A 15079-nucleotide genomic window follows, 5' to 3' on the forward strand; every position below is an offset into this window, starting at 1 on the left:
TGCTAGTCAATGGTCGTTTTTTTAATATTACGGTTTTATAAAAGTATTTCATTAAATAACATGCATTTTTGGGGGAGGGGGGGGACTTGTTTTAAATAATTAAGTTGCACAAAGCTGTAGGGGCCCATACATACTTTACTGTTAAATTGTCATTTTAACAGAGGCATGTTATATATTTTCTAGATGCAAATATTCAATAGCACAAACTTTCTACTATACTTTCATAAACATTATTTACTGTGGCCAAAATTTCTATAACCGTCATCACCTCTAAACAATGTATTGCACACATTAAAACGCGCAGTGCGTAAAAAGACCGTGGAGCCACCACGATAGATATGTTTATGAAGCAATATCTATATTTATTTTGCTTATTCATTAAAGCGTACATTAGAGATACAGTTTGACTACACGGCGTAGTTGGTTTAAATAAATATTTTCTTTATTCGTTCAAGCTGTTTATTTTTTATTTTATTTTTAATTTGCTACTATTGCTAAGTCTTTTTTTTTAGCTGGTTCATGTATTTTGAAAAGCTGTGATAGCATTTCCTTAATATTATGTAAAACTTAGTTAATTCTATTAAACAAATATAAATATATAGCGTTACTGAATATTACATTTGTTATTCGTATATTTTATTTATAAATAGCTTCTAGATGAGATTTATTTTCTCCCTATAAATACTCTCTCTGGAAGTTTCTGAAAAGATTTTTGGTGATTTATCAATTCGTTGCTTATTTTATTGAACCGTAGATTATGTAGGATTTTTTTATTAAATGTGTCAAGTAAACATACGTCAGCATTGATAAAGGTCCATATTTATAAATAACAACTCTCTTTCTTGTAATACCTTTGAAAAGCATTTCTCCAGAATATTCTAGCTCTTAGGGATTAATTCTTGCATGAAAATTAGTTGTAGCGTATAGCATCCACACAAATTTGCTTACGTGTTACCAAAACACACCCTAACGTAAAGCCTCATCCTGTGTTTCGTTTCGCTCATTTTTTTACAGTAAGCATATTTGCTTATCTCCAAAACAAATTATTATCATAAATAGTAAGATTAAGGAGAAGTAAAACATTTATACTTTTATCTGGTGGTATAGTAATATTCTAAAATAATATGAAATATCATACATATAAAAATATTTTTATATCTATTTAAAATTCACGTATAAATAATATAGAACATAACAGGACCATAAAAAGTTCTTACTTGTGCTTGCCCAAAGAATTAGATAGATTTCGGTATGTTACAGGATATTACGAAATTTTACTAATATTGTTTCAAAACTTTTAATAATAATGATGCAAACTGTATTATTCATTTTTATTTGATTTTATTGGTTTTTTCTCGGATGATACGTTGGCATAAACGGTAGATGTGAAAACCATTTTATTTTTCGTACAAATTTCATGCCACAAGGAAAATCGTATGTGCTTGGTTTATCTTCTGTTGTACTATCTTCAGTTCCAAGAGACATTTCTTTACTCCAAGCAATTATACCACGATCTTCATCCGAGCCTTGAAACAAAAATAAATATTAAGAAAATACATTAGTACAATAAAAATACATTTATAAAGTTCTACCTGGGATAAGATTATCCAAAAAACAACCAACCACTCCTCCGACTAGAATGGAAGTGGAGAGTAAAACGCCAAGAACAGCATCTAAGATTTCCACGCCAGTTTGTATCACGCCAGGATTTGCTTCCATCCATTTGCTCAACACCAGAGGAAAGAATATTGAAAAACCGATTATGTACAGATTCCGGGCGTTATTTAGATTGACATACTGTAGAGCAGATAAGCCTGAAATGAAATATAATTTAAATTATAAACAAGATCGTTCTACTTTCACTAACTCTACTAATTGGAGTATTTTAATTAGTGTTCAAAAAAATATATGAAATAATATGCTTCGAATTTGGAATATGAAAATTTTTTAGTCTTGTTAAAAAAATATTTCTTGTGTGAGTTGCGATAAACCGTTGACGTTCCATATGAAAATATTGAAATTTTGAAACATATTCAAATATTTTCCCACAGTTTGCTAATTAAGATTGTTTTTAAATGTGTTATGGCCAAAAAAGTCATTTGGAGGAGGGGCAAGTGGGGTCTAAGAGAGCTGTGTTACATGTTAAGGTGTTAGTAACAATGGACGCAGTTTAATTACCAAAGGCAGTGATCATTCCAAACATGACGCAGAAGAGTCCACCGACTATAGGTTCTGGTATGATAATGAAAATCGCACCAAACTTGCTGACTAGCCCTTGGATGATCATCAGCACAGCAGCCCACTGTATGACGCGCCTCGATCCGACCTAGTTTTACGATAAGTTCACTTTAAAATCATATAAAAAATACAGCGCTGCATTAGTCGGGCACCACTCCAACTAATGGACCTCTGTTTTCTTATCGAGTTTCAAACGCTGTAACTTGATACTCTTCCCGAGATAGTAAACGTGGATGAGCGATATTGAATTTTCGTACCTTTGTGACGCCGATAGCTCCGACGTTTTCCCCGAATGTGTTCGTTCCGTTCCCTGATCCCCATAAACCGGCTAAAACGGTTCCCAAGCCTTCTATGGCTATCCCTCTGTTTATCGCGTGCAAGGGAGGAGGCGGAGCGTCTGAAAATATTGAACGGGTTTAAGATTAAGGCTATATTTGAAAATAGTTTATTGATGGGTGCTTACCGCACATTCTAGCTGTGGTTGGATAGTAACTAATGGATTCCACAGTACAAGCGAGTACTCCTGCTAACATACCCAAAACTCCAGCGAGACTCACGGTAGGCATACCCCATTGACCTGTTTTAAAATATATTATATTATAATAATTGGTAAAAATATGTTTTCGTTTCACAGGAATTCAATAAAATAATCTTGATATGTTTTTAATGTGTGTGCGAAAGTACGTATTTCCTGTGATGTCTTTACGAGCTTATTTCATCAAGTGAGAAGACGAGGCAATAGATTAGGTTCTAAGCTAGCAGAGATCGGTAAACTTTTAAGACAGAACATGGCATAAATATATTTTTTGTTTAAAATGAAGGCAATGGTTGTCAACGTTTTAAAAATATTCGTACAAATTAAATTTTATATATTAAAAAATGCTTTATAAAATTTCACGAGAAATGAGAATTCTCGATTTGACATTTTTTTCTAGAAATTATCGAGAAGAAACATTACTTTAGTCCAATGTGACACTTTGTAGCGGAAACAGATTTTTATTTTCTAATACATTCCTTTTAAGAATGCCCTTTTACGTACCGGGCAAAGTTTAAACAGCTGGAGATTTGGCAACGCTATCACTGGACACACGAAATTTTATATCTGCTATCCACATTCCACCAACATGCATTGCTCTCAATTTTTTTTCTGTGATTGTTGCAATTATTTAAACGTCAAAAGAGCTGTTAGGTACAGTATTTAATTGACACGTAAATGTATCATTTATACCGTTATAAATACCTAAAATATTATAGATCATTGCAGTTTTGATAAAAAAAATGGCTCTGGTCTCTGGCATCTTGTCTGACAGCTGAATCGAATTACCGAGTCCATCGAATGATTGATGATCGATAAATGATAAGTAGAATATCTAAATATTTGCTTGGTTAGTAAATGATAATTATATTAAAATATTTTAATTTTAAACGAAGCTTCGTTTTAATTATTCCTGCTGCCGAAAATACTCATTTAGTTAGTATTATTATGGACTTTATTGTCAATAATGTGTTGCCGAAACTTCAACTCAGTATGCTTAAAAAATATTATCTTAATATATATATATACTAAAAATAAAACAATATTAGTATTGATTTACAAACTCCACGGCTATATAATATTAACCCAGTAATATGAGTCATTTATAGAATTTTGGCAATTACAGTGTTATTTCATTATTGTTTTGTTTGTCGATTATTTTGTCTTTTAAATAAAATTAAAATAAGAAGATACATTTTGCAAAGTAAAAATAGGGCACAGTCGGTATATCAGGAGAAGAGGTGATGACTACCTGCGTTGTTGAAAATACATATTATTATTAGAGTAGCAATATTCAACTAGAAAATATTTTTTTTAAATATTATATTTCATTATGAATTTAAACGAATATTTGTATAACGGATAGTTAAAAAAACAGGTCAATATATGTCGTACTCGAATATTTGTGTCTTTAGTGATGAGTGATTAAAGCTTGGACGAATGGAAGCAAAGGCTAATTGATAGCCATTCGCGTTAGTATTTAGCTCCATCTCATATTTTGAATCATTTAATAACACTAATGTGCATACTTTTTGGAAGGTTTTAAAATGGTCCGGGAATGACAAAAAATTGTCTACAAATTTTTAATACTTGATTTTTTATTAAGTAATAAAATAAGATACTCAGATAAGAAACCATTCCGAAGGTGTTCGTGACAGATGTTTGAAAATATGCATACTTTTCGGCAGATCGAAATTATTTGAATGAACAACAATTTTTTTGGTATTTTTTTCTACTCTAACCTGCCGGCGGCTTTATCTTTGCTTTGGTGATCTAAGAACCTGTTTCGATAAAATAAATTACGCATGAGAATCTGCAGAATGCAAAACGATTAAGGGCTATTATTTTTGATGATCCAAAAAAAAATTTATATTGTTTTTGTAAAGTAGGCACAGCTGTTATTGACAATTGTCTCACGATTATTATCGATAGACGAAAATGAACAATTAGAAAATATCAATTCTGAGCTAAGCTCGAAATTTCAACGGGCAAAAAAAGAGAAATTATATAATCGAAGAAACCAGACATTGATGTCATTAATTAAACATTTGTAAAATCCAGAATCTTTCACCAGTCAAAAAAAGAATGACTTTTTTAGTTATTCTTCAAAAGAAGAAATATATAAAATGAAGAAAGAAATTATTCGCAGATTATTTAATGATTTGACGAATTCTAAGGACGCTCGCGATTCCATTAAATCATTAGAATCCATTGATGAAATTAAAAATTTATCATTGGCGCAACAATTAAAAAAAATAATTTTCTTTTAACCTTACAGAAAGTAGTGTAAGAAAAGTAACATCTTACAGATTGCATCATAATATTCCCTATTGAGTTCGACGGTTTACCGTTACATTCTAATTAGAATCCACTACTATTTGCCTCTCAGCCATACACCGTGGGGGGTGTTACCCTGCGCTTCTAAAAAAATATTCACCATTTTATTTGTATTATATAATAATGCTCTTTTCTTATAATAAATAAAAATATTTTATTGCTTTTGGAAACAACAATAGTAGGAACACATTTAATAATGTCTATAATAATTATATTTATTTAAAAAATCTTTGAAATTCTGCCCAAAATTAAAAAAAATCAGATACATAATTAGCAAAATTATGGAATAAAGTTAGTTGTATTGTAGGTTAATCAAATTTATTCATTTAACAATCCAGAACTGATGCTGATCCCCTAGAAATAGAAGTGGGAGGGGTGTAATAAAACATGCTATTTCGTGTAACAGTACTTCGTCCAGACGACATGGGAATCTTATGAAGCTTACAGATTAATGGAGAAAGAGTTCAACATATTTAAATCGAAAAAAATTCTCGAGAATTTTCGAGAAAAATTTAAGAAGTAAAGTCAAAAATTTTCATTTCTCGAGAAATAAAAATCATCGAGAAATCAGAATGCCTAGTCAAGAGTATAAAAAGTTATGCATCTCACTTATCTCAAGGTGCTAAGCTAAGCTCGTACCAAGCGGAGCTACCATTATCAGGTCAGGAGAACTTAGACGATGAAGAAAGCAACTGCTTTTCAATTTAAATCAAAGAATTTATCACGATATTTATATAAGACAATTGGGGACAGCTGTATTTACAATGCAATTTATATACATCAGGGATGACCAGACTTTTACTTCCTGTTGTTGTGATGTTGCTTAATTTCATATTATTCTAGTATATGTGATAGAGCAATCTAAAATATATTTTTATCTTATTCCAATCATTATGTTGTTTAGACAAATGTTTTAATATTGGATATGATGTATAACGGATTAAAATTCGGGCGATCACAAATAGTTTTGCTGTCGACAGGTCGATAGCGATTGACGCTTTGGCAACCCATATATATATATGATAATTAATGTCTGCGGAAATGTACAATCTGATTTTTATCAGTTTAATTAACGATACATTTTTTTATTGAAAAAATAAAAAATATACATACCTGGATATGGCAAATGAAACCATGGGGCATCGTTGAGGATTGCTATTTTGATATCAGTGCGAGCAGGATGACCTTTTGGTAAATGGTCGGTAATCGTTAGCACAAGACATAAGCCCCACATTAATAATATAGTCAACAGCACCTGAAACAAACAAACAAACAATTATGGTAACCATGTAGATTGATTGATTTTCATATACAATATCAGTGTACATGTATTACATATTAACTAGTATACGGAAACTTGTGATGAATAATTCCGGATACATCACGTCAGATACATAAAGCAACCCTTGAGCGTTAATCTTGGATTAGGGGTTACGAGTGTTTCAGTTGAAGTAATCCAATTGTTTTTCTGCCATATATTACCACTAGCAACTAGGTGTGAATAGAGTTATATTAAATATGTAGGATGTCTTGATAGCATAGATTAATATATATACTTGTAATCCATAAACGAAGGGTTATATTCTGTTTAGTATTATGTTATTAAGAAGTTCTTTACGATGTTCTAGCTTAACAAATTTGTTTTTATACAATAGTATTGCAAATATCTTTGAACTTTTATTGTAATTTTACATCACTTTAAAAATTAATTAAAAGATCTTAAAGGAGGTACTAATAATCTTTCTTCAATGCTGATACGACGATAAAAAGTTTCAACGATAAAATACGAAATTAGAAGAATCTCTAAGATATTAAACTTTGTGCGGAAGTTTTAAACTTTCCTTTAATTACGTCTTAGAACAAAGTTTTTAGACAAATATCTCCGGGAGGCATTTAAGATGTGGCGTGTTTCGGATAAAATAGTAAAAAGTGATTTATTAACTAAATACTTACAGGGAAAAGTTTGAACAGCGGAAATTTTGATAAGACACAACCTTCGCCTCTTTTGTATGTAAAAACTGGTATATTAACGTTACCCATGCACTGCGAAAATAGCGTTAGTAAGATGATAGTCCTAGAAGATTTTTTTTAAATAAAGTTTTGATTTATATTTATATTATGTTTTTCCTATTATATAATATATTACCCAGCGGCGACTCCCCAATGTTTGGATGCTGCATCAGCAGCATTCTTGAATAATGTTAATCCGACTAATGCTACAGTCGGAGCAATCGTGAGCGGTGATACAAATTTGAGGAACTTTCCAATTAAGCCAGTGGCGCCTAAAATTTAATAATATATTTTGAACATAACACACACAATATACAAGCACATAAAATATGTGCTACAGTATATTTAAATAGATAACTGAATGGTTCTTTTATATCTGCCCGGTAGAAAGCGACGACTAAACAAAGGTGCTTTACAAACAAAATCGTCTGATTTAGATTTTGCGACAGACTTCCCTGTCACAATTTTTTTAGCCGTTTATGAATACATATACAGTTCATTTTTACCATTCGAAACACGCGTCAAAAACCATATATCTTATCTCGCTAGTGATTGTCATTTGTTATTATTTTTGTGACCATTAAAACATGATCTGTATTATAATCAATTAGCAGAAATAAGCGTTGAGAGAGATTAAACTGAAAATATTATATTACAGAGAGGTGTCAGACAAGGATGTGTTTTTCTCCTACTTTTTTCAATATTTACTCTATATATATTTATTAAAAAAGCATTACAATGACACGTGTGAATAATGATAATGTCTGCACTACACTCTCTGGAAGTTGTCCGAGCCGAAGTTACAACTGAAGTCAGCCGAGAGCTACGAGTTCGAGTAAGCGACCACACTGTCGCAAATTTCATATGCCGTCCGGACGGTGGCTACTGTCACATATAGTCGGCATATTTGCGCGCGATCGAAAAATGTGCCAAATAATCGCAATTTTTAAATTGTCATTTTATTAAAAATACGCTACTGATAACTATAAAAGTTTGTGTGGGCACTCACCAATACAATATCAGTGAAGACTTATCGGTCGTAAATATTCAATTTACGCAAAAATCTTTGTCGGCTTTTGCAAAATGCCAAAAGGCATAGAAATGATACTTTAGAATACGAACACTACACCTGTGACTATCCTAGAATTTGTCACCATCGATTCTAAATAAGAATTCGTTATGGTGTGACATTTATATAAACCGATCTAGAAAAATACATAAGGATATTGGAAAAGATTTTTTTTAACAAAATCAAGTACCACTAATTATTTTTTAATTATTTAATTTTATATGAAAAAAAATATAATAACGATATCTGTTAGAATAATATACTATCAAAAATATAAATAATCCAATTTGCTGCCCTAAAATATTCAAAGATGTCAGTAAGAGTCTGTTGAAGTCCCCGATAAGCATGTGGTATTATAACTTGACCACATGACCACGATGCAGTGCTCGACATGCGTGTTAACCATAGGACGCCTACGCGCATACTGAAATTGAACCGAGTTACTCGTTCTATCTCCATTTGCGAAACACCATATCATTATCTCTCTCACTCTCGTCACTTAACACGTGAGAGAGCGAAAGGGGAAGTATCTCACAGCTCGCGCTCGAAAGAGCAGCTCCGACTTCGATCCCTTTGACAATGTTCGGAAGCGCTTGAAACTGGCCAAGTCGACTGAATTACCCCCACTTTACCTCCCGTTCTCGGTAACCTCGGACAACTTCTGAGAGATTTTAGAGCGGGCAGAACTGAACTCGACCGAAGTAACCCATTATGATCGATCACCTTGGCCAACTTCCAGAGAGTGTAGTTCAGGCATAACACATTAATGTAAATAATTAATTACATACAATTTTAAAAATTTGTAGCATGTTTCTATAATAATTTATTCGTTGCTATGCGAATTTATTTTTAATAAAATAAAATGAGGTTATTGAACCCGACAATTTAATTATGATTTTTTTATATGTATATACATCTATATTCACATTCAGGATAAAATTACTATATAATTTGCTAATTGCGTGACTTTTTATATAGTTATACTTAGAATATTAATTCAGCACCTCAACAAAAGAATAAATATGAATTTCGCACTTAAGAGCCGTACACGGTGATTCGGATTTGTCCGCACCTAGCACATAGAGGGTTAAAACTTTTATAGCAATATTATGACTCACAGTAACTGAGAATGGAATGACTAAGCCGAATTTTGACCGATAGGAGAGCGCAAAAAACAATTTTCCTTTCTCAGAAGTTAAAAATCCACGCCAAAAGAAAAATAACATCCATAAGGTCTAGATTTGGTGTAAGTTAAAGCAAAAACTGATATCTAGTAAGCTCATGATATACCAAAAAATTCTAAAAAAAAGAAATATAAACTGACAAAGTATTGAGTTGTGTGGTTAAGTCATCGCGGTACTACAGAAAAAAACTGGCAAAAAAAATCTGTAGATAAATAGATTAGAAAGTATGAATGAGAGCACAAGCTATCTTTTATGGCATGAGAATGATTAAGTAATAAGAGAAGTCAATATTTGTTTAATCTTATCGATAACACTTAAAATATTCAGTGAATAATAAAAAAATATAGTGAACAACTGCTATGTGGTTAAGCCATTTACTAGCAGCAGAAGCAATAATGGATTAAGATTTGATCTTTGCGGCGTTTCAGAGTACGTTAAATATTCTTTTGAATATTGAAAATCATAAGCAGAAAATTGTCGATTATCTAGATACTCGTTAGATCATGTAAAAATTTGAGATTTGTAGTTGATAAGATTAAATAATTATGCTTATCTTTTAATATTATAACCTAAAAGGAAAAATATTGGTGACGGAAAAATATGTAGATATCAATCCATGCTATTGATCAACGAGGAAGTAATATTATTTTATCATTTTATGTTGTAGTCTAAAATTAATTATATGTTATTACCAATAAAAACTTGAAAGAGCGCTGATACTGCGATTGCGCCAGACAACTCGCACATTCTAGTCATCCACACTTGCTCTCTTTGTTCTTCTGTCATTAAACTTAAATCTTGATCTCCAGGACATCTCCATTGAGGGAGATTAAGAATAGCCAGAGTGGGTACTAAAAAAGATATAGTACCCCCTTGTACTATCGGAAGTCGACATCCGAACGTCGTTTGAAACAATGTAACTATACCTGAAAGATAAAATAAGTAATAAATATATGCTTTTAGTATCGAAATCACAATAATTACCTGTAACAAAGATCATTGTCGAAATTATGTATCCGCGAGAAGGATTATTCTCTGACATGCAGAGTGCAGGACACAGGATGAAAGGAATCGCTACTATAGCCCCAATCATAGTTAAATAATGCTATTAAAAAATACGTGGTTATTATGGTTATTTTTATTCGTGTGGAAAGATAAAGGTGTTAACTTACCTGTAGGGCCATAAAGATACAGAGATACCACGGAGGTGCGTCGTCTATTCCGTATGTTATATCTGATCTATTATTAGCAGCTTTTGCCGTTGGTTGATGATTGGTTGTCGTTTGATTTGTTTCTACGTCGATGCCCTAGAATTGCATTTCGATTTGAGATGATTATATTACCAAGCATGCAGGTTTATTTTAAAATATTATGTTTATATAATATTATCATAAATAATAATTAGAGGAACCTAAACCAACGATTTGACACCACTGGGCGTAGAAAAATTACGTTAAAATTATCGCGTTCTACGGAACACTAAACCATACAAATTAATTTATTGATAATCTTATTTATTATATAATAATAATTTATAATAAAATTAAAACAAACTGAAAAAGTAGCTAAATTACTGTTAATTAATCAAAGATTGCCATTTATCATGTAACGCGCACCCCCGCTATGTGCGCCGGCGCTCCGATATGCACTTCTATTGCGTTCATTCATAGACGTTAATTAAGACGTCGTATAAACTGATTTTGAGAGAGTCTTCTTAAAGGTTTTTCATCGGTTATTATTAAAAAATTGTAGGACCTTAGTTGCTCGTATACAGTTTGTAGCCTATTATAAGAAATTAAAGCCAAGTTGGACGAAGTTCATGGCACATCTATACTGGCGTTTAAAACTGTTCACAATTGGGTGAATGAGTTTAAGCGTGGTCGTACATCCACAAGTGATGAACATCGTTTGGGACGTCCACTTGCGGTGACTACGCAAGAAATGATCGACGAGTCAATGTGCGCGAACTTGTTAAAGCTATATGCATATCATATGGATCAGTGGTTTAAATTGGGTATGCAAAGGATATCGGCAAGATGGGTGCCGGTTTCTGGAAATGATCCGGCTCCGAAGAAAGCAAAGACATTGAAATCGGCCGGCACTGTTTTTTGGGAAGCACATTGAATCATTCCCATTGTCTACCTGGAATAAGGACGAATGATATATGGAGAGTGTTATACATTGTTATTGGACCGGTCTAAGAACAAAAATCAGAATATTCGCCCACGTTTGGTTAAGATGAAAGAACTCTTTTATCAAGACAATGCACGGGTATACATTTGTGCAGTTTTAAAGGTGAAAATGCATGAATTACATTTCGCATCCACCGTATTCACCAGATTTATCCCCCAGCGTTTTTTTCTGTGTCCAAACATGAAGAAATAGCTCGCCGGAAAAAGATTCACGTTTAACGAGGAGGTCATCGCCGAAACAGAAGCCTATTTTCAGTTCCTTCTGGGATCTTACTTTTTGGATGGCTTGACAAAGTTGGAAAAGCGCTGGGCGAAGTTTATCGAGCTAAAAGGAGACTATGTTAAGAAATAAAAATGAATCAACCCAAAATGATGTGTTCTTCTATTGTTTTGTAAGAAGTTATTGACTTACCCTCGTATATCAAAGCAAAATGATGGCCTTTTGTCATGAAACCACTGCCTCAATCCTTTCACGCAAATCGAATAAACTTTATGGGGGACTAAACTCTTTTCCTGATCCCCAACATGCCAAAATAAACAAAGTACACTTTTTCCACAAACTCTGAAATGTTTATTTGCTGTATTTTTACAGTATAATTGGCACAAATATAGTAGAAACACATCCTTGGGAAGCCATGGTCGTTTAAAAAAACAAACACAAACACTCTGACACTGACATGTGTATTGAAAAGAGACTATATACACATTATAGATGGATGAACGGACCGAAGAGACACTGAGATGGAAAGGAAATATGTTGGGGATAGGAAAACAGATGCGCCAACAGGCTATTGAATTGGTTTACACTAGTTTTATTGTTGTAATTATGCTAGTATCAACTATTTTGGGGGCAAATACTTCTGAATCTGATTAATACTCTCTTTAGAAGTGTTAATTGTTATGTGTTGTACATAAAAACCGTTTCACTATACTTTTTATTCTACTAAATGGCAAAATTATAAATTATGATTAGTGAATAAACTGTGCGTAGTCGATTTTTCAACAACCAGCACATGAAAAACTATATAAATCACTATTTACATTCAAGATCTTTTACATAGCAGGCATGTGCTATTTAAGGTTTATATATTATTGAACATATTATATAGGTTATTATGCATATTATGTTTTAATTGTGTATTTATTTGAGTTTTTTCGTTGTACGATGGATTGTTATAACTGTGAATTGTCTGTGATGCAATAGTTAAAAAATAACCTTTACAATCTGAATTATTCTTGTAACTCTATTTTTCAACGAGGTTGATAATCATTAACATTCTAAGTTAAGATGATAGATATTTAACAAAAGTAAAGTAAATAATAAATTAGAATCATTTGAACATTGTCAAAATCATGTTTAGGTGGTTGAAATGTATAACGCAGATATAATATATAGCAATGTATAGCATTATACTGATCAAATAGGCAAATATAAGCATAAAAAAAAATATGAATTTATTTTAATAAAGTCAATCATTATCAAACAAAGCACAATAAAACAAGCTAATACACGTGTGATTATCGTTATTGCAATATAATTTAATATACTTACTACCGACAGTTTGCATAATTAATTATTACGATAACCATTTATACTTCAAGGATAAATAGGTGATTACTAACAAATATGTAAGGTAATTAAACAAAATAATATATTTTTATGTTAAATGAATTTTTATGAATTTGAATTCAAATCAAATAAATATATTCCAAAAACAAATAATATTCTTATCTAAATGATGGATTTTTATTTTGTAAGTAGTTTTCTTCAATTTTCTTATACACTAATTTATAATCTATAGTCAATACTTACGTTTTCTGCCATTTCAAAGCTTTGATTATCCATATTAATTAGAAGTGTGATCTAACCATTCTTAAACTATGGCACAACGACTGGTTTTGTCGCCAGACAAAATAAGACTTTTGTCAACGCTCGTTTCAGTTATGAGATATCGATCAATGTGACATGTCTCGGAGCGATTCGTAAATTGAGTCTAATTGAGTGTCTTAACGCGAGCAAATAAGACGGTTTACATTGGGATTGTGACGTTAAACGCTATGTTTTAACTATATGTAAATATGCATTTAAATAACTACTTAAACAAGACTTTTTTTGCTAAGTACACTTTATTAGAATACATTACCGTAGTCGTAATTACTTAAACATATTACATTCGACACTAAAAAACTGGATTATAGTTTGGAAAAAATCAAAGTGGTATTTTGTAAGGTTCAGGCTTTTGACGTTAATTCTCGACTTCCGGAAAGTGAATATTTTTTGCATAACATATCAATACCAAGTATCTTCATTCTATGTCCGTTATAGTGTGAACGATAAATATCACAGATATGGCAAATATTTAACCCTCCCCTCTCTTTCACAAATGTCAGCCATCCTCGCACCAAAATATTTTGAATAAAGCATATCTTTTTTGTGTGACTTTGTTCAAAATTAATGCATGAAGTTTTTTTTTAGACAAGTCTTTTAGAGAATATTATTCAAAATTCTTAGGGGTGGCCACCATAAATAATTGTTTTGTCCGAGTCCTCTCACGCGTTTAAATGAGAACAATATGTATAAAAATGTGTTGTACGTTAGCTATTATTTATATTATTACAAAAGCTAGTATGAGAATCCATAGACATACGAAAACATAGTTTAATTAAAATCTAATAATATTTCCACACAAACTGTGCTTCAAACTTTGGGAAATATATTTTTAGAATTTCATTTCGCTGCACGACTAAATGTTTTTAAATACTTATTCTTTCATCATCTCAATAACTGTATTGTTTAATTTGTATAAATACGTAATGTTCTCATAGCCTTGTCTGCGTCATGTAGTTTTCAAGTGGTTTACGTGAAGTGGCTGCTTACTTAGTCTAGTGTTCCATGAAAGGTATTGATGAAATTCGCTCTTCCTACTATCGACGGAAGTAATATTCTAAAATATATAAAATAAATCATTACTTAACCGTTGTATTTCAGGAACTACAACCATGTTTTGTGAAATATACGAGGCTCTAACAAAAATGGTACTCAATAATATTATATCGATGGCTTAAAGCAGTGTACGCCACAGTTTCCAATTTTTACACACATAGAGTCAAGAGTCACAAGAAGAAAGTCGTATAAGTTCCACGAAAATATGATTGTGTGTTGTTTTTGTTTCAATCTGCGCTGCAATAACGGTTATTATACTTGGCGAGTTTAACAGAGGTCGATAACAATCAAAAACAATATATTATTTAAAAAATGCAATTAAAAATATTTCCAAAATAAATAAAATATTTTTTTTATATGGTGATAAAAATTACATACATATAATATATAATATACATATTTTAAACTGTTGCTTAAAGAATTCGGTGTCTTCGTTTGCCAATCCAAGATGAAATGCTAACAGGTGTTTTTTAAATAATGAAGGTTTCGTCGAATTATTTGAGAACATTCAATGACAATTGACGCATTTGGGAAGAAATACTCCATCATGTTTGATATTGGTAAATTCAT

At 31.8% G+C, this 15079-nt stretch overlaps 1 protein-coding gene across 1 annotated transcript; it reads right to left on the reverse strand.

The window, feature by feature from the left end:
* Positions 1 to 1281: 1281 nt before the first annotated feature.
* On the reverse strand, positions 1282 to 13541 carry LOC148227024 (solute carrier family 23 member 2). Its single transcript, XM_088202754.1, has 12 exons — positions 13379 to 13541; positions 10546 to 10680; positions 10358 to 10478; positions 10066 to 10299; positions 7257 to 7392; positions 7064 to 7184; positions 6224 to 6365; positions 2702 to 2815; positions 2496 to 2635; positions 2179 to 2326; positions 1593 to 1814; positions 1282 to 1526 (listed from the first exon to the last, which is right to left on the reverse strand). The coding sequence occupies exons 1-12, from the start codon at positions 13409 to 13411 to the stop codon at positions 1342 to 1344; spliced, it is 1731 nt and encodes a 576-aa protein (XP_088058880.1). The 5' UTR covers positions 13412 to 13541; the 3' UTR covers positions 1282 to 1341.
* Between the last annotated feature and the right edge of the window lie 1538 nt (positions 13542 to 15079).

Source organism: Plectrocnemia conspersa, unplaced genomic scaffold (assembly GCF_051122295.1).
Source record: "Plectrocnemia conspersa isolate PC_06_02 unplaced genomic scaffold, ASM5112229v1 ptg000013l, whole genome shotgun sequence".
Taxonomy (NCBI): Eukaryota; Metazoa; Arthropoda; class Insecta; order Trichoptera; family Polycentropodidae; genus Plectrocnemia; species Plectrocnemia conspersa.

What these genes read in the sequence shown, in the direction of transcription:
- LOC148227024 (XM_088202754.1), bottom strand. Translation starts at nt 13,411, where the DNA reads ATGGATAATCAAAGCTTTGAAATGGCAGAAAAC. An exon ending in GCTTTGAAATGGCAGAAAAC is followed by an intron (nt 10,681 to 13,378) that starts GTAAGTATTGAC and finishes ATGCAATTCTAG; the next exon opens with GGCATCGACGTAGAAACAAA. An exon ending in GTATCTTTATGGCCCTACAG is followed by an intron (nt 10,479 to 10,545) that starts GTAAGTTAACAC and finishes ATTTTTTAATAG; the next exon opens with CATTATTTAACTATGATTGG.